This window comes from Tursiops truncatus, chromosome 3, assembly GCF_011762595.2.
Source record: "Tursiops truncatus isolate mTurTru1 chromosome 3, mTurTru1.mat.Y, whole genome shotgun sequence".
Taxonomy (NCBI): Eukaryota; Metazoa; Chordata; class Mammalia; order Artiodactyla; family Delphinidae; genus Tursiops; species Tursiops truncatus.
The window spans coordinates 50,509,646-50,529,364 of NC_047036.1; the positions used below are offsets into that span (position 1 = coordinate 50,509,646).

Sequence of the window (19,719 nt, forward strand, 5' to 3'; positions counted from 1 at the left end):
ACTTAACAGTTCTTTGTGAAAGTTAAATAGACATCTCAAACTTAATACATCCAAAACTGAACTCCTGATCTGCCCTTTCTGTTCCACCTGCATCTGTCCCCATATCAGTTGATGGCAGTTCCATCCTTACAGTTGCTCATGCCCAAAGATTTGGAGCCATCCTTGATTCCTCTTTCTCTTAGACCCCATATTCAGTCTATCTGGAAATCCTGTTTGTTCTACCTTCAGTGTATATCCAGAATTTGACCATTATTTACCACTACCACTGCTATCACCCCAATCTGGGCCTTATCTTTTGGCTGGATTACTGTAGCAACATTTTTCCATTATAATGGAGTTTATCTAGTAGGAGAGTTAAATTGATAGTTTCATAACCACATTTCCGCTTTATACTCAGAATCTTATTTAAAACTAAATCTAGTAAGCCATTTAAAAAGTGCTACTTTAAACTACTATACATAAAATAAATAAACAACAAGGTCCTACTGTATCCCACAGGGAACTATATTCACTATCCTGTAATAAACCATAATGTAAATAAAAAAAATGCCAGAAACTAAGTGGCTTAAAAAAAAGTGCTACTTTATCCAATTTTTCTTTTCTAACCTTAAGTAATTATGAGTAAGTAAGAGTTTAGTAGTACAGGGGCATAATCTTTTGGAAGCACCTTGTATATTAGGACAAGCTATTGATTCATCTAGAATCATATGAAAATGTTAATTATATTTTAGTCTCTAAATTGGACTTTTCCCCATGTAATGCAGTATAATGAAATTAGTCATAGAATCGGCTCATAGGTGAATTTATGTGAAATGAAGAATGTGGGTTATATGTGATCTGTTAGAATTTCCTTTCAGTGCCCAGAGTGAGAAAATTAGTTGCCTCCAATTCATATCAACAACATATATAGGCATGTAAAAAGCATCATGTGGTATCATAAAGGGCTATGAAGATTTGAGATACTGCTTATGCCCTTTCTTTGGGTACTTACAACTTAGAGGAAGAAACAAACGTACGCATTAGTATAATACCTGGTGGTGTAGTGACATGAGTACTAGACAGAGGTTTAGGTAACAGGTGAACTATTCAAAGATAAAGGCTGTTCAGGAAAGACAGAAGCAAACAATGAAAGTGCCAAGAGCTTTAAACCCTTTTGTGGGGAAGATGATGGGATAAATAAGTAAAATAAACAAGCCAAGTTTCTTAGCTTCCAGGTCAGTGCTTTATCTGCTAGGAGATACCTACTACTTTTTTGTCTCCATTATCTAGCAATCTTTTGTGGTAACCTAGTATAGCTGCCTCTGTATCCAGCAAAAAGCATCTCTGTGTAACTACACCTTTGCCCAGGAGAAAAAAGGGTTTTGAAGCCAGTGTGCTTATTTTTGTTACCAATTTCTCATTTGAATCCTTTTTTGATTATTGATACTTGACCCATCAAAAAGAATATATCCATCCAATAAAAGCATGGTGAGTTCCACAACTTACTTATTATCAGCTTTCAGTTAAGACCATGCTTCATATCATATTAATATATTTTACGTAAAGTAAATATGTTTTAGCTCTTATTTTCCATTCTAAGAAATCAGCCTGAGAAGCACCTGGGGAAACAAGGCTGCAATTGACCTCAGGATCAATTCTTTAATTAGATACTTTCCTCTGAGAACCCTGACAATTTTGCCTACTCTCTCTCTCTCTCCCAACTGGCTTAGAACCCCTCTTACCCTCTCATATGCGTTCACAGTACATGTTTTATTTTTATTTTTATTTTTTTTGTGTGTGTTCCCTGACAAAACAGTAGGTTCTCAGCAAATATTCACTGAATGAGTGAATATTTGTAGCCTCAAAACGCAAGTTAAAATTAATTTTAAAAAATCACTTGGTTTTATTTTCTTCATGCTACTGCCTCTTCTTGGTCAATCAGAAATATTTTGGCAGTTTTTAAAAAATATGTTCAGATGTATCCTAGTCTGCTCAGAAATCTCCAAATATGACTATACCTATTGCTCGGAACAAAACTTTGTAGACTCATCATATGGTGATTTCTAAGATTTACATATGAGAACAAATAGACACACACCATTTTGAAAGTATATTTTAGCTTTCCTCATAACTCTATTAATTCTGTATGTAATTTCTACCTTTTCATATATTTTCTTCCTAAGGAAGTAGCATGTGAGAAATAAGTGAATATTTGGGTGCTACATACTATTACTTTCATCCATTTTTAGAGTGCATTCCTTCTTTTACCAGAGTGGCAGCAGTTTAAATGAGCAAAATTAATCAAAATACAGAATTTACAAAGTATCTACATTTCTTCAATGATATTTTTACAATTCTTAAAGGTGTCACTTGGATTCAAAGACTGCAGTGAGCATTCAAGACTGAGTGTCTGAGGTATGTTTGTGAGAAAGAAGAGGGGAAAGGAGAAATTTAAAAGAATAAAAAGATGGTGTTCAACTTCAAGTGTAGTGTGTAGTTTAAGAAGCTATGTGAGAGTGTAAAAGAACTTGGTAGCTACTACAGCATCAAATTTATATTACCTTTTCTCCTTAAGGTGGAATATGCATTGTATTATGCCTAAGAGTTCAGCAAGCCCAGGGGAGGTAGAAGGGAAGAAAAGGGAGGGTGGGTAGAGGTGACCAGACGGTGATAAGGTAGTTTGAACTACTGAATAATTCTTTGTCAACAAAAGTTGGGTGCTTTCCAAGAAAAATGTCTCTCGATATGAACACTAAAGTGTATGCAGAACCATTTAAACAGTTAAAGTTGCTGATGTTGACTTTATCATGTTCAACCCTGAAGTATGTAAACCAACAGTTATTGAAGAAAATTGAGGTGTCTCTCTGTAATTTGTGATTTAGACAGTTGTAGAGTTAATAAATTGGAGGCTTCAATTCCCGTTTTAGTCACTGAAGCTATCAAGTCTAGAATTATAGAATTGACAGTTTAGAAATCACCTGATCCAGTCTCCTATTTGTACCTGTAAAGTATCTGATACCCTTGACAAAGATTGAAAGCTAATGTAAGAGGGATCCTGAATTACAAGCCAGCTTTCACTAAATAATACATGTTCTAAAAATATCTATTGAACCACATAAGGCATATAAATTCCACAGGACTCTAGTTATATCTGTAAAACCCTGTTTTAATTTCTGCCTAATGTAAGATTAATTTTAGGGTCCTGATGTGTTCTTAAACAGTTTACAAACAAGTGTAGTGACTGCTGCTTTGAAAACTCAGTTATTTATATTTTTGCAATTTTTCACAGACCATTGATTGCTGTGTTATTAATGCTTCTTTTCTGTATCTGCTTGGAGTTGAGCACATTTTATTCCAGTTCTTCTGTGGTCACAACACACATCAAGAAGATTCAACATCAGCAGGGGGAGCTGACATGGTATCAATTTTACAAAATAACCAATATCTGTGCAGCTTATTCCCAACAGAGTTATTACATATGATGTTCTGTTTATGTGAACAATCATTGGTTTCAAAGCCCACTTCTGCAAAACATTTGTGGATGACTTCTGAGGTTACTGTGTCCTACATAACAATAAGATTTCTTTTACACTGGGAACATTTCTTTATATTACAAAAGAAATACTGCTTCTTATTTCATGGAGACATAATCTACCAAGCACTTCCAGTTTACAACCTTTAGGTGCCAAATTGTGCCTCAGTCTCATGGCTACAAATGCAATGTGGTGCTTTTAAGCAAAGACAAGTATATACACATCTTTAATATAAGGCCCCAGGGGGTATGGGCAGGATTTCTCAATCAGTAATAGAATATTCCTTTTCTGCAAGTAATTTTCTCTCTGATTTTAATAGTCATTCTCTCCAAAATCCTGCCAGACATCAGTGTATTTTTGTTAACGTTATATATACAGGAAAGGTGTATATATAAAGAAAATACTCAAATTTCCTCAAATAGTTCTGACTTTTTACTACTATCATCATTGCAACAGACTAAGACTGACATCTGTATTTTTCTCCATGGCATCATTCCTTTGTAAGAGCTCATGTCTAGTTTGTTTGCACATTAGAGAGAAATCCCATCTAATCAGCATTGAATGTGCTCCCATTGACATATATGTATATGGATACACGTATGTATCCATAGACCTCCTACTTTCAAACCAATCTTCAGCAGACATAGAGATATAGATGCTTCATTATTTACGTGTAGTAACGTGGTATTAAGAGTCACGGTTGACAGCAGCCTTTATCTGTAGTGCATTTTCATTAGCTTTTCCTTAAAAACAAACAAACCTAAAATTTAGAAATATTATTTGCCTTGAAATGGTCCAAATTGGCTAATTCAGTTTAGTGTTTTATTTTCTAACTTGGTATGCATTGCTCCTTCCACACTTTTATCAGTTTTACCTCTGTTGGCTTTTTGTTTATACCTTGTTCCAATTTTTAAGAAATATATAGGTAATTGTTAAGGGAGCTCCAGATTCTTTGGCCATTTCACCTTTGATTTTTCTTTCTTGTTCACTAGCATGATTTTTACCTTTTGAGAAATTTTGAACTCAGTATTTTTCACAGGATTTTATTCTATGAATTCTATAAAAGGAAAGACATACAATAAAACATGGGCTTTCTAATAATGTCAAAATTGAGAAGACTGGCTTGGGTTTTATAGGTACTGTTCTAGACTGAATTGGCTGCAGATATGTTTTATCCTTCAAGAAAAGGGAAAAGTGACCCTGAAGATAATTCAGAGATCAGCAGGACTGCCACTGCCTGCATAGGCCCGGAGCACACAGGTCCAGAGGGTAAAGTTGTCTCCTCCTGAGTTTCAAAGTGGAGTCACCCTCAGTTTCAGCAGACCATGTCCCTCTACATGGCCTCAAGGGCAAAGCTGCCTACCATGGCCAAGGGCTTGAGGCCACCCATTCCAGTGGGCAGAAGACAAAGCCACCACCATAGTGGGCCCCAGCAGGCAAAGCATTGAACCAAAGAGAATTATTGTTGAGCCTTAAGTCTAATGTAGTTTGCCTGCCTAGGTTTTGGACTTGCTTGGGACCTGTCACCCCTTCCTTTCTTTTTTCTGATTTCTCCCTTTTAGAATGGGAATGTCTATCCCATGCCTGTCCGACCATTTTATTTTGGAAGTACATAATTTTTCTGTTTTCACAGGTTCACAGCTTAGAGGAATTTTGCCTCAGGATGAATCGTACCTCAAGTCTCAGCCACGCTTGATTTAGATGATACTTTGGACTTGGAGTAGATTCTAGAATGGGTTAAGACTTTTGAGACTGTTAGGATAGGGTGAATATATTTTGCATGTGAGAAGGACATGAATTTTGGGGGCAAGAGGGAGGAATGTTATAGACTGAATTGTCTCCCTCCCAAATCCATATATTGAAGTCCTTACCCCCAATATGATGGTATTTGGAGATAGGGCCTTTAAGGTTAAATGAGCTCATAAGGGCGGGGCCCTAATCTAGTAGGACTGTTGTCCTTATAAGAAGAGGAAGAGACACCAGAAGTGCACATGCACAGAGGAAAGGCCATGTGAGGACATAGCAAGAAGGTGGCTGTCTGCAAGCTAGAAAGAAAGCCCTTACTAGAACCCAAAATTTCTGTCACCCTGATCTCAGATTTCCAATCTCAGAACTGATAAATTTCTATTGTTTAAGCTACCCTGTCTGTGGTATTGTGTTATGGCAGCCCAAGTAAACTAATACAGGTATCATACTGACAAGGTAGAAGTTTTTCTTACATTTGGAAAACCAATGTTAATGTCAGATTTCAAAGGAAAAACTATTTTCAATCATTTAAATAAACAAGACAAAAGTATACTTTCCCATTTGTTAATGAATATTAATAACTTTGAGTAGATAATGCTATTATATGTCAAAATAATTATATTTTTTAATTAAGACACTTTTAGAGCAGTTTTAGCTTTACAAGAATATTGCACAGAAAGTATAGAAAGCTCTCATATACTCCCTCTCCCCTGTACAGTTTTTTCTATTATTAACCTCTTGTGTTAGTGTGATACACTTTTTACAGTTGATGATTGAATGTTGATGTATTATTTTTAACTAAAGTCCATAGTTTACATTAGGGTTCACTCTGTGTATAGTTCTATAGGTTTTAACAAATGTATAATGTCATGTACCTACCACTATATTATAGTTCCACAGCCCTAAAATTCTCCTATGTTTTTACTATTCATTCTTCCCTCTCTCTGCCCAAATAATTAGATATTGATATGTAAAGATGATAAAGCTGCTGGAAAATACTAGCTTAAAATTTTCTTCCTTTACTGTTACGGTAGAAAAGTTGGAATACTTCACATTCAAATTCTTTGCATGAAATACAAAAATACAAAAGTGTTGTCCCTATGTGGGAGATCTTTACATTGGATTTTTGTATCTTGACCCATTTCCAATTGTGTAGGATTTGGATTCCAAACTCTTCTTTAGCATTTAACCAATTCTTTGGTCATGAAAGGAGCTGGGACCGTTTATCCACATGTAAGCTGATCTTTGACATATGTCACTTTTATAATGAGAGAGCAGCAGGGACACATTCCTACATCTTCCCCATTCTCCATTTTTTCCTTGGTGGTGGATAAGTAATCCCCCTATAAGCAGAGGTAGGAAAATACATCTCTGATTCCTTCTGTTGATGGAATTCCTCGACTTCTATGTATCATGAACAGTTACAGTGTAACCAGGACCAGATGATGAAAATTGTTACTGTAGACATTGCTTTATGTTGAGAATTCTTTATGTACTCTTCTCAAACAGAGGCAATCATGGGTTATGTTGATGAAATAAGATACATATAGAAAAATAAACGTATCACAAGCATACAGCTTGATGAATTTTCACGAAGTGAGCACACCTATATAATGAGTGCCCAGACTGAGAAACTAATAGTACGTTAGAAATGAGCAATGTAGTTCTAAGAAGGTGGAAACATCTGCAGCCCAAAAAAGAGAAATGGTGTCACAGGCACTTAATTTCTTTTTCACTTACTAAATCTTCCCAATCCTTATACCTCTTATTTACTTTTCTTCTGTTGTATTCTAAAGCTGAATAATATGAAAAATAGCATCATTGTCTCTGTTTTCTTCCTAATTTTCATGGAATGCTTTTAAAGTTTGACCATCAGGTATTATAATTGCTAAGGTTTTCAGTAAGCCCTTTCTTTATCAGGTTAATGAAATTTCCTTCTGTTTCTAGGATGCTAAGTATTGCTGTCTTTTTACCATGACTAAATGTTGAACTTTACCAAAAGTTTTATTTTGCATCTTTTGAGGTGGTCCTGTGTTTTTTTTCTTTTAATCTTACAGTTTGTAAAATATATTGAATAGGCCTTTTTTTTTTTTCATTTTGAATCATCCTTGAATTCCTGAAAATAATCTTGTTTGGCTAAAATGTAGTATTCTTTTACATCACTGATGGATTCCATGACTAATATTTTATTTAGGATTTTATCATCTGTGTTCATAAATAGATCGGTATGTAATTTACTTATACTCTCTTTGTGTAGTTTTATATCTCCTTGTCTAGTTAGTGTGTCAAGGTTATGTTTTATTTGCAGAGCTCATCTTCCTTTTATATTTTCTGGCCACCACAATTATATAAATTACAAAGATTATCCATTTCTTAAAGAATTGGTAAAATTTGCCAGTTAGATCATTTTTGCCTGGACCACCCCCCTATTTTTTATGAGTTTTGGAGAAGATATTTGAGGTCTATTTCAATTTTTAAAGTTTTCTTGGTTTATTCTTATTTTCTAATTTTAGATAAATTTTAGTAATTTATATTGTGTCCACTTCATCTCAAGTTTAAACCCATGAATAAAAAGAAAGTGAGCAAAACTTGGAGACCTAGGTGTGTAGAATTTGACCTGTGCCAAATGCTGATTTTTACCATAAAAAAGTTGTAAGTAGCAAAAGACAGATGAAGGAATGAAACGTCTTTGTGTAGATTATAATTCCAGTAGTTGACTTTATAGAAAATTTCATAAATTGTTATAAATTTTGTTATAAATATATTTCTCCATGGGGACCCACCTATCCTTCTTAGATATTTTAAAAGATATTGGTGGAAAATAAGATTTTCATAGACAACATTTTTGGGACAGCTGTTTTGCTGAACTGAAATAGCAGTTCTCAAAATGTGGGCCACACCCCCTGGTGGACCACAGAGAATCAGGTCAAACTATTCTTGGTAATACTAAGATGTTATTTGCCTTTTCTACTCTGTTAACATTTTCATTAATCATGGAAAAGCAATAGAGAGTAAAACTTCTGGTCCTTTAGCAGAATCAAGGCAGTGGTGACAAACAGTATTAGTAGCCATTTTATTCTTTACTGCCATACACATGCAGTTAAAAAAAAACCCCTGGGCTTCCCTGGTGACACAGTGGTTAAGAATCTGCCTGCCAATGCAGGGGCCACGGGTTCAAGCCCTGGTCCGGGAAGATCCCACATGCCGCAGAGCAACTAAGCCCATGTGCTACAACTACTGAGCCTGCTCTCTAGAGCCCGCAAGCCTAGAGCCTGTGCTCCACAACAAGAGAAGCCACTGCAATGAGAAGCCCGCACACCACAACCAAGGGTAGCCCTCGCCGCAACTAGAGAAAGCCCGCACGCAGCAACGAAGACCCAACGCAGCCAAAAATAAATAAATATAAATTTATTAAAAAAACCTGTTTATTGAAGCAGTAAATAGTATTGATTTTATTAAATCTTTACTCTTCAATACATATTTTTAATATTCCATGTGAAAAAAAATGGGAAGAATGCATAAAGCACTTCCGTAGTACACTGAATGCTGATGGTGGGTAGTCTTGAAGAAAAGCCCTTGTTCAGCTGTTTTAGTTGAGAGCTGAACTATCCACCTTTCCACAGCACACCATTTTTACTTGAATGACAAACTATGGTTATTCAGACATGGATATTTGGTGGTATTTGTTGCAAGTGATAAAATTTGAATTTTAAACAAAAATTAGCACTTTGAAAAACTTGTGTCCACTGCTATGAGCTTAACTACTGCCCGATAATTAAAGAAGTTTTGGCTGAGGTTGGTGGTAATGTTAACAAATGTGACTTTTTTGATATTTTGTAATGAAATAGGTCAGTATTTGAGAGGTATGCATAACTCAGCCAAGCGTTACTTTACATATAACAGCTGTGTTAAGGAAATACTAGAAAGTGACAGGAATATCAGGATAAGTAGTGAAGTATGGCAAGAGGAAATCTATGAGCAGGCAATATGGAGAAAATCAAGCAGGTATTAGCAGCTAGCTTGGTCCGAGAGACCAGGCTTTGGCAGGAGCCAAGAAAGTTACCATAACAAAGACTGTGACATAGGTGGGAAGAACTAGGGCCCAAGGAAGCACCCCCTTTTAGAAAAACGCACGTATCTGATCTGATGAGAACTGGAGTAAGAGATGAGGAACAGGATTTGGAAGAAAAGTGGAAGACTACCTGAATTTCTTAGACCTTATCAGTCTGTAAGTTGCACCACAGTCATATGAACAGTAATACCAGAATTTTATAGTTTGTTATTCGCATTTGTTGGCTCAGAACCCAGCACTCTCTGCAGAGTCCTTCCAAGTATTTCTGAGCATTGTGAGACATTCATATGTGTTCAGCAGTAAGTTCATTTTCACGTTGTTTTACTGTTTCCCAAGGTCACTCCTCTGTTTGCTTTGATAGTTCTCTAGTTGCTGCCCCCAGGTCCTCAGAGTGTTAAAGCCATTTGGTGTATCTGCTCAAAATTGTTTAGACTCCAACAAAAAACAGGATTTTTAGTTGTTTACTTATACAGCTTCTTCTTTTCTAGAACCCATACTAGTGTCTAGGGAACTGGAGTTAAGGATGGATTTGAGTTAGCGTCCGACAACCAGGCTGTATTCAAATCAGTTCAAAGACTACCATTTTGTTAATAGGTTCATTTACCATGTTTGACGTCTTCTTTTAGCATAAATTCTCTGAAAGAAGCCACCTAAGATGTCCTATAAATATGTCACTGTAGTGTAGTCTCCAGTTCTCCTTTCAAGTTCAGATATGTATAAACACAGCTTTGTTTCTTCCCTTGAGCTCCTCACATCCCTTGCTCTAAAAGACTTCTATTTGCTTTACCCCACTGGTTAGGCAGGCATACTTAATAATTGGTATGGGAAAAAGAATTTTTGTAAGTTGAGCTGCCAGATCTCGTTGATTTGATTTCAGCGAACACTTGTTGACTGTCATTTTGGTGCCAGGTACAATATTTGATTGTAAAAATGCAGGTTTTAATAGAACATGGTGCTTTTTAGGACCTCACCATTAAATTAATAGGACACATACACACATATAAGTGTAATACAACTTGACTAGTGCTACTGTAGAGGTACATGCAAAGTTCCATGGGAACACAGAAGAGGGAGGAAGTGTAGTTTTCTGGGGAGCATCTGTAAAAGAAAATTTTGAGCTCGGCCTTAAAGGATGAAAAGTATTTCTTAAATAAGTCAAAGGAAAAGGAAGTGATATTACAGGAAGAGAGAACAGCAAATTTGAAAGTGGGAAAACAGAAAAAGGTATTTTTAGGGAAATGCACAAAGATCTGCATAGTATTGGTGTGGAGTGTTCATGGAGGGGACACCAAGACTTGAGAGCTAGTTAGGAGTTGGATTTTAAAAGTGTATAGGGCCTTTTTGTTTTTTAAACAGGAAAGACTAAATGATCTTTTTATTCTCTTCGTAGAAGAGAATAAAAGTTGTCTTCGTAGAAGACAACTTTGACATATGTCAAAGTTGTCATATGAAGAGGCAATCAAAACATGCAGCTAAAAATATAGTGAAAAAATATAGAGGATTATACAAGTATGTCAGGACAGTTAATTGGTAAAAAATATTATGACTTTTTAAAATATTGAGTTTTTAATGTATGCGGTAAAAGTTTTTTTTTAACTTTTTACTTTGAAATAGTTGTAGATTCAGTTGTGAATTGTGAATTACAGATTCATGGAGCAATCCTGTATACCCTTCAAACAATCTACTTTATTCAGATTTCACCAGTTACATGTACTCATGTGTGTGTGGAGTTATATGCGATTTTATCACATGTGTAGATTCATGTGAGCAACACCACAATCAGATACAGAACAGTTCCATCGCAAGAATCCCTTGTGCTACCTAAAGGACCTTTTTTGACATCTTAAAAAGCTTAGACTGTATGTTTTTTTTAATTAAAGTATAGTTGATTTACAATGTTATATTAGTTTCAGGTGTACAACATAGTGATTCAGTATTTTTACAGATTATACCTTATTTAAAGTTATTACAAAATAATGGCCATATTTCCCTGTGCTGTACAACATATCCTTGTTGCTTATCTATTTTATACATAGTGGTTCATAGCTCTTAATCCCATACCCCTATCTTGCCCCTCTCCTTTTCCCTCTCCACACTGGTAACCACTAGTTTGTTCTCTATACCTGTGGGTCTGTTTCTATTTTGTTATATACATTTATCTGTTTTATTTTTTAGATTCCGCATATAAGTGGTAGCATATTTGTCTTTCTCTGTCTGACCTATTCCAGCAAGCTTAATACTCTCCAGGTTTATCCATGTTGTTGCAAATGGAGCTTAGATTGTATTCTGTCCCTCAGAGTGTGATCTTCAGATCACCTGTTACAGAATCACCTAGTTGCTTGTTAAATATGCAGAATCCCACCCTAGGAACATTGAATTAGAATTCCTGGGACTGTGGCCCTGTGACATACGTTTAAACTCCCCAGGTGCTTCTTATACCATACCTATGAGGACATGAATGTGAGCTGACCTCTGAATGATGAGAAGAGAGCCAACCATACAGAGACCTGGGGCGAGGAGGTCTAGACAGGTGCTCTCCAGTAGGAGTATAATACAAGCCAGATATATAATTTAAAAATCTACAGTAGCCACATTCAAAAAGTAAAAGGAAACGTGAAATTAATTTTTACAATTATATTTTATTTAACTCAGTATATTAAAAATTTGATTTCAACATGAAATAAATATGAAAACTATTAAGATATTTAACATTCTTTTTTTCTACACAGTATTCAAAATTCAGTGTATATTTTACCCTTACTGTGCATCTCAGTTCAGATTAGCCACATTTTGAGCGCTTAATAACATATCTAACAAGTGGCTACCGTACAGGGTAGACAGAGCGAACAGCCACTACAAAGGCCCTAAAGGAGATTTATGTAGAGATAGCATTTGACATTCGGAATTTGAAAATATTGGTCTTAGAGCTTTGGAATAAGATCAAACTAGATGTATAGATTTAAAAATCATTGCCATAAAAGAGTTATCACACAGAGTATAATTCTCAGTGAAAACTTATTAGAATCACCAATAGGGCTTTTTCTAACTACATGCTTGCACTCCAAGAGGGCGTGGAGCAACCCTGAGGGGAGGGGAGAAGTGGGGAGGTGTGTATGGATCTCAGGGAAGGGGAGAACATAGGCGGATATGGAATTTCTCCTTTGTTGATTCCGATGTTATCGCTCCCTGCAATCCCCATTCCTGGTTGAGAACCATTGGTGTTTAAAAGGTAGATGAGGATAGAAGATGTTAGGAAGACTACTGAGAGATGAAAGGAGTGCTAATGAAGCTGAGGAGGGGAGCATCAACAATGATGAAAGCAGGGGGAGGTCAGGACACTTGCAAATTAAGATATTATTGATGATCATTGAGGACAAAGCTTAAGTAGAGTGGCAACTGGCCTAAGGATGGGTTCTGAAGATGTCAGTGGAGACTGAACTGCTGCCTAGCACCTGAAGGTCAGACAGAGCTAGATAGGTTGCAAGAGGGGCATGCTGTGCTCTTCCAGGCAGAATTCTTCAAATCCTTCCTTTAAATTTGGTTAAAGTCCATCTATGTTCCCTCTCTTGTCCCTTCAGCTGTTACATCTTAGTTAATTGTTTGTGTATTAACACAGCCTGTCCTCACCCTGACCAGAATCACCTGGGGAACTTTTTAATAAAAAGTACCCATTCCTAACTCCCTCCCCATTTCAGAATAAGTCAAAATTTCTAAGAGTGGGGCCTGGCCTAGGCATCACTATTTTGTAAAGCTTCTCAAGTTATTCTAATGAGCTAGGGTAGGAAACTGTTGATCTATAGCATAGTGAGGTCTGTGACAGAAAATAAGTTTTACTCATCTTTGTGCCCCCAGAGTTTGACTCATTGTGGGGCATATGGTTAGCTCTCAGTAAATGTTTGTCGAATAAATGAAATATTAAAGATCTAACAAATGAGGGAATGTGGCCAGGGAGCTAGGCAGGCCCTTGTGGACATAATTAACATTTCTTTTCTTTATAATGAGTAGTATAACTTTATAATGAGTAGTATAACTCATTTCTTTATAATGAGTAGTTACCAGACAGGTTATTAAATACAATGCACCTATTTTGGAATCCTTAGTATGAAACTGTTTTCCCAAATTGGTCTGAATCACAATACTGACATAAAATCTCAAGTATAAAAATAGACTAAAAAAATGGTAGGGTTATTATCTAAGTCTTTGCACATAGCACAAGATGTAGTATAGTTAACTGTTCCACTGAATACAATATACAAGAGAAATTAATGCATTTAGCATACAGGATTTTTCCCATTAATTTGAAGTAATTTTTTTTTTTTTGGAGTACAGTTGCTTTACAATGTTGTGTTAGTTTCTGCTGTACAGCAAAGCGAGTCAGCTATACGTATACATATATCCCCTCCTTTTTGGATTTCCTTCCCATTTAGGTCATCGCAGAGCATTGAGTAGAGTTCCCTGTGCTATACAGTAGGTTCTCATTAGTTATCTATTTTATTCATAGTATCAATAGTGTCAATCCCCATCTCCCAGTTCATCCCACCCCCCTTTACCCCTTGGTGTCCATACGTTTGTTCTCTACGTCTGTGTCTGTATTTCTGCTTTGCAGATAAGATCATCTATACCATTTTTTTAGATTCCACATATATGCGTTAGTAAATGACATTTGTTTTTCTCTTTCTGACTTACTTCACTCTGTATGACAGTCTCTAGGTCCATCCACGTCTCTACAAATGACCAGATTTCATTTCTTTTAATAGCTGAGTAATATTCTGTTGTGCATATGTACACATCTTCCTTATCCGTTCCTCTGTTGATGGACATTTAGGTTGCTTCCATGTCCTGCCTATTGTGAATAGTACTGCAATGAACATTGGGGTGCATATGTCTTTTTGAATTATGGTCTTCTCTGGGTATATGACCAGTAGGAGGATTGCTGGGTCGTATGGTAGTTCTATTTTTAGTTTCTTAAGGAACTTCCATACTGTTCTCCATAGTGGTTGTATCAATTTACATTCCCACCAACAGTGCAAGAGGGTTCCCTTTTCTCAAGAATGATGGCCATTCTGACCCGTGTGAAGTAATTACTTCTAATTTTCACAGAATTAACTACAACTCAGTAAATCCTGTTATATTTAAAATTTAATGCTGTGGCTATTCAAAACATCCTATCTGTAAGAATATTTATAGTTCTTTGTTATGAGTTTTAAAGTTGCTGGAGTAACTTATTTAACTGTTCTTACCTTTTACCACTCTTAGTGAGAACAGATGGAAAGAAATAGACAAAATGTTCTGCAAAAATAAAAGAAGCTGGTAGTCACTAGTATAATGCATCATTATCAGAATTAATCCTGGATATAGTTTATAGAGCACCCCTAGCCTAAGACTAGTAGGTACCTCAATAAATGATAATTCTCTTCCTTCTGGTCCTCATGTAGCTAATGCTGTTCAAAGGGTTTAGAAAATCAAGTTTAATCTGACACTGTTTAACATTCTAAAAATGCATTAATTTTCCCACAGATGAAGAGAAATAAAGAATTGATAACTAAAAATCATAATCAAGAAGAAATAAGTATTCTCCGTTGTTGGAAATGTAGAAAATGCATAGCAGGTTCTGGTTGTTTCATGGAATGTCTTGAGAATCAAGTGACTAAGGTGAGTATTGCTAACTGTATAATCATCAAATAATTTCCTAGTATAGGAATGCTGGGGGCACACCTACACATGTACACATATCCCTCCAAACCTGACTTAGCTTTTACCTTATTTTACCTGATCCACTGAAAACACTTCAAAGTGGTATTCGAAAGGCATCCCACCTTCCACAGTTACAGTTAAGTTTACCTCTAGCTGCTGACATTAACATGTCGTTAAAGTTTTAAGTGCAGGATCACAAACATAGGTTGAAGATAATAGTCCACGTTTATTTTATCCCCACCATGAGTGAACCTTAGTCATCACCACACAATTAAATTCAAGATCATATTAAAAAATAGAAAACCTATGTTTGTATGTATATAAAAACATATACATATATATAAACATATATATACATATACATATTATATATATAGTATTCAGTATGGGCCTAAAAGGGAAAGTTCATGTATAATTTAAAAGTCAATAGAAAAACCTGAATAATATTTAAAAGCATTTAATTGGTTGTCCTGGGAAAAGTAAATGTTTTTAAAAAAACAGATAAAATCCCTAAACTTCTCTAAGAGCAATATGCAAGAGGCAATATCAAAGAGGTCCAAACTAGATAGTAATCCATGCACTTTACAGGGAATTATCAATTCAGCAGAGAGAGTGGATGTAATTGTTTTCTTCCCCTTCTTTGAGAGACTGTTTGTTTTGTTTAAGTTTTTCCTCAGTCACATTTGATCATGATTATTTCCTATCCACTCTAACAGATTAGCCAGCTTGAACTGATAATAGTGGAAGACTTTGACTGTATACTTACCTGTCAGCTACTTTTTTTTTAACATTTTTTAAAAACTGAAAAAACATTTTAATTGGAGGAAAAAATCTTTTCATGCTGAGTATTTTATTGGGTGTAATTTATAGAGTAAAAAAAAAAGTATACAGCTTGATAAATTTTTTTCAGCCCTGCTACAAATCCGATCAAGATATACAATATTTTCATCAGCCCAGAAAGTTGTTTTGCCCTTTTCCAGGCAATACTCCCCTCTCACAAGACAACCACTATATTGATGTCACCATAGACTAGTTTTGCCTGTTCCTGACCTTCATTCTAATGGGATCATATAGCATATACTCTTTTGCACCTGACTTATTTTGCTCAGCATAATGTTTTAAAGGCTCATTTATGTTTTGTGTTAGGTAGTTTGCTTCCTCTTTTCTGAGTAGTATGCCATTTATGAATATACCAAAATTTATCATTTTTTCCTGCTGATGGACATTTGAATTTCTAGTTTTGGGTTATGAATAAAACTGCTATCAGTATTCTTGTAAAAGACTTCATGTGTTTGTGTTTTGTTATTTCTTTTTGATATATACATAGGAATGAATTGGGGGGGTCATAGAGTAGGTGTATTTTAAGTTTTTTAGAAGGTGCTAGTAGTTTTCCAAAGTGAATGTTCACTTCCAGCAGCAGTGATGAGAATTCCAGTTGCTCTACACCTTTTGTCTACAGGTGGTATTTTCAGACTTTGTAACTTGAGACATTCCGGTAGATGTATAGTGGTATATCATTATAGTTTTAATTTGTTTTTTCCTAGTGATAATGATGTCCAGTACCTTTTTTTATGCTTATTAGGTAGGCATTGTTTTGAATGTTTTATATTATTCATTCCTTATAGTATAAGGATAGAAGGATAGATTATCTTGAAGGAGATAATCTATCATCTCAATTTTATAGATAAGGGAACTGAGGCACAGAAGATTAAATAAATTGCCTCAGATTACACTTTTACCAGCAGTGCAGTTACAGTTGAACCTGACAGTGAGGATCCTGAGCTTGTGCACCTCACCCCACATTCTCTTTACTGCCTTTGCTCCTCCATCAGGGTATCATGCAATGTCACACCTTCTCAATAAGCAAGAGAAGTTCAAACACTGCTCTAGGATGTAATGGGATAGGTTGTAGAAGACAGTGATACAAGATTGAAAAAACATTCTGGTCCTCTAGGAGCTTTAAACTGTAGTTGAAAATAGGCCAAGCAGTGTAGCTTGATTTGATAAGTACTCTAACAGAGGAATGTAAGCAAATGTTGCCTGGGCTAGTCACAGAGGTTTCCCAAAGGAGATTGTGAAATCTATGTGTGTATTTTTTTTTTTTTACAGATTTTTAAGTATAATTTGTAAACCATAAAATTTATTTATTGTAAGAATACAATTCAATGATAACAGTTTTAAAATCTTCCTCTTACCTCAGAAAGTTTTCTTAGGCCCATTTGCCCTGTTTCCAAGCCCAGCCTTGGGCAACCACTGATTTGCTTTCTATCACTATAGTTTTATATATAAAATAAAATGTTTATGTATATACATAATAAAATATATATATAATTATTGAAACTAACTTATAAAATAAAAATATATTTATTAAAAATAATAGATATAAAATGCATATTTACATAAATATATTATTTAAATTTTTATATTTATATAAAATAATGTATATAAAGGTATATATATTATATGGTATATATATAAAGGTATATATATTATATGCATATAAAATAAAACATACATATATAAAACCTGTTAAAAACCTGCCTGAGGAATAATTCAATATCATTGTTAAGTCTGGGGGAAGGAAGAGTATATAATTAGAGAGGGATCCTGAGGGGGCTTCTAAAGTAGTGGTAATGTACTTATTAAGCTGGGTGGTGGGTGTATCGGTATTTGCTTCTCTTTAAGTATTTCTTTGAACTATACAAACATATTTTACATTTATAAATACATGCATTTGATATAAATATTAAAGATGGACTTAGAAGCATCTGTTTTAATTAAAGGAAACAATAAAATAAAATATTGGAATCTAAAAGTAATCTATCAGATGCTATGCTGAAAGAATGCTAAATTTATCACCTATCAAATCATCTTAATTTATTACCTATTTAACAATATAATTTAAAATGTATCTGTGTATAAAATAAGTGTTTTTCTTGTTTCTGGAAGTGTTTTGTTTGTCTACTTTCTGTAAATGAAATCACAACATAGGTGGGTATTCTTCTGGGAATTGCTGCTTTTACTTAATATCAGCATGTAGTGCAGCTCCACTTTTTCACTTTTGTGTAGTATTCCAGTGTATTAATATATCACAATTTATAATTCACTCTACCATTGAGTTAAATTTAGTTGTTTTGCTCTTACAAGCCATGCTACTTGTCCATATCTTGACAAACACAGGCAGGAATATATTACTGCAAATGGAGTTGTATGTTGCAGGATATGTGATTCTTCACCTTTACTGTGCAATGCTAAGTTGTTTTCAAATGACAGTCCCATGAGCAGCAGTTAAACATTGCTGTGATTCCACATCTTTGCCAACATTTAACATAATTTCATTGTTTAAGGCTGTTTGTGTTTTCTGTGAAATGTCTTTTTGTCCTTGCCTGTTTTTCTGTTATGTAGCTTTGATTTTTGGAACCTCTTTATGTACTCTGAATACTAATTATTTGTTGGTTATTGTATTGCAAATATCTTTTGCCAGTTTATATAACTTGTATTTCACTCTTTGTGGTATCTTTTGATGAACAGAATTTGTAAAATAATATAGATAAATTTATTAATCATCTCCTTTATGTTCTGTACTTTTTGTTTAAGAAATTCTTCAGTACCCTGAGAAGACTTTTTCCTTTCCTTCTACTGAATACCAAAGTTGAGATAGGCAACTTTCCTTCTTTGTCCTTCTGAGCAACAGGTTTATTTCTCATTCACCCTTATACTGATATTATAACCCAGCTTTATGTAGGAGTTCCCTCTTATAGTCTCCCGACCCTGAGCAAACCCTGGACTTTGTCTCCTGTCTTCCTCACCCCATGCAGGTGTGAAATGGCCCTCAGAAGAACATAAAGGATCATGAAACTGAGGAAATAGCATCCACAGCTGTTGGCTCCAGAGCCACACTTGTTTAGCCCTGACCAATGCCAGGAAATGGAAGTCTCACACGCTGCCTCTTAGTCCCCACAGAACTAGGAACTGGACATTGGAATCACTAACTTTTGCCACAGACTAACTAAGTACCTTCAAAACCAAGCTTGCTAGAAGAAACAACACAAATATACTCATCACTTCAGCTTTCATAATATTGAACAGTGTATCAGCTTGGGGAAAGCTAGGTCATGTGTGGAACTTGAGCTGTAAGGGAATCTGGGACATTTGAGCTTTAGTTTTCCAGCCACTGGCATATGGTAAGGCATGTGACTGGGAATTTAGAATGGAATTTTGAGACAGTCTACAATCTCCACAGGGACAAAAGGGGACTCCTACTCTACCTTCAGGCCTGAGATACATGAAATGTGGGCCAGAACCAAAACCAAAAGCAAAAAATAACAATGAAAACCCTAAAACCAGAAAATAACAAAATTGGTCTCTGTTTGTGAAGTCTGGCGGGGTGGGCGTTGCGTCAGAGGTGGTATCCTCCGCTTTCACTTCTTAGTCCGTTTTGACACAGTTTGGGGCACGTCAAGTTTATGTGGCCTAAAAGGACATTTAAAAAGAGATTTCTGGAAGGCTGCTGGTTCTATGGTTATGGGATTCAGAGCAGAGATCTGAACTGAAAGTGTGGATCTGGGAGTCATCAGCATTTAAGTGGTGAGTCAAGCTGTGAAAGTAGATGAGATCACCATGCAGAGTGTGAATAGAGTAAGAGAGAAGAGGACCTAGGAACATTTAAGGGATGGACAGGAAAAAAACATCACA

General features: G+C 35.5%; 1 protein-coding gene across 3 annotated transcripts in view; it reads left to right on the forward strand.

Moving 5' to 3' along the window:
• RNF180 (ring finger protein 180) overlaps positions 1-19,719 on the forward strand; it is a 278,091-nt gene that overhangs the window by 14,437 nt on the left and 243,935 nt on the right. For all 3 annotated transcript variants that reach the window (XR_012330704.1, XM_033852898.2, XM_033852899.2), the window contains exon 2: positions 14,848-14,982. Coding sequence is in view for 2 of the 3 variants with exons in the window: in XM_033852898.2 (XP_033708789.1) it covers positions 14,848-14,982 (135 nt within the window). In the remaining variant the exon portion in view is untranslated. The remainder of the gene's footprint in view (positions 1-14,847; positions 14,983-19,719) is intronic.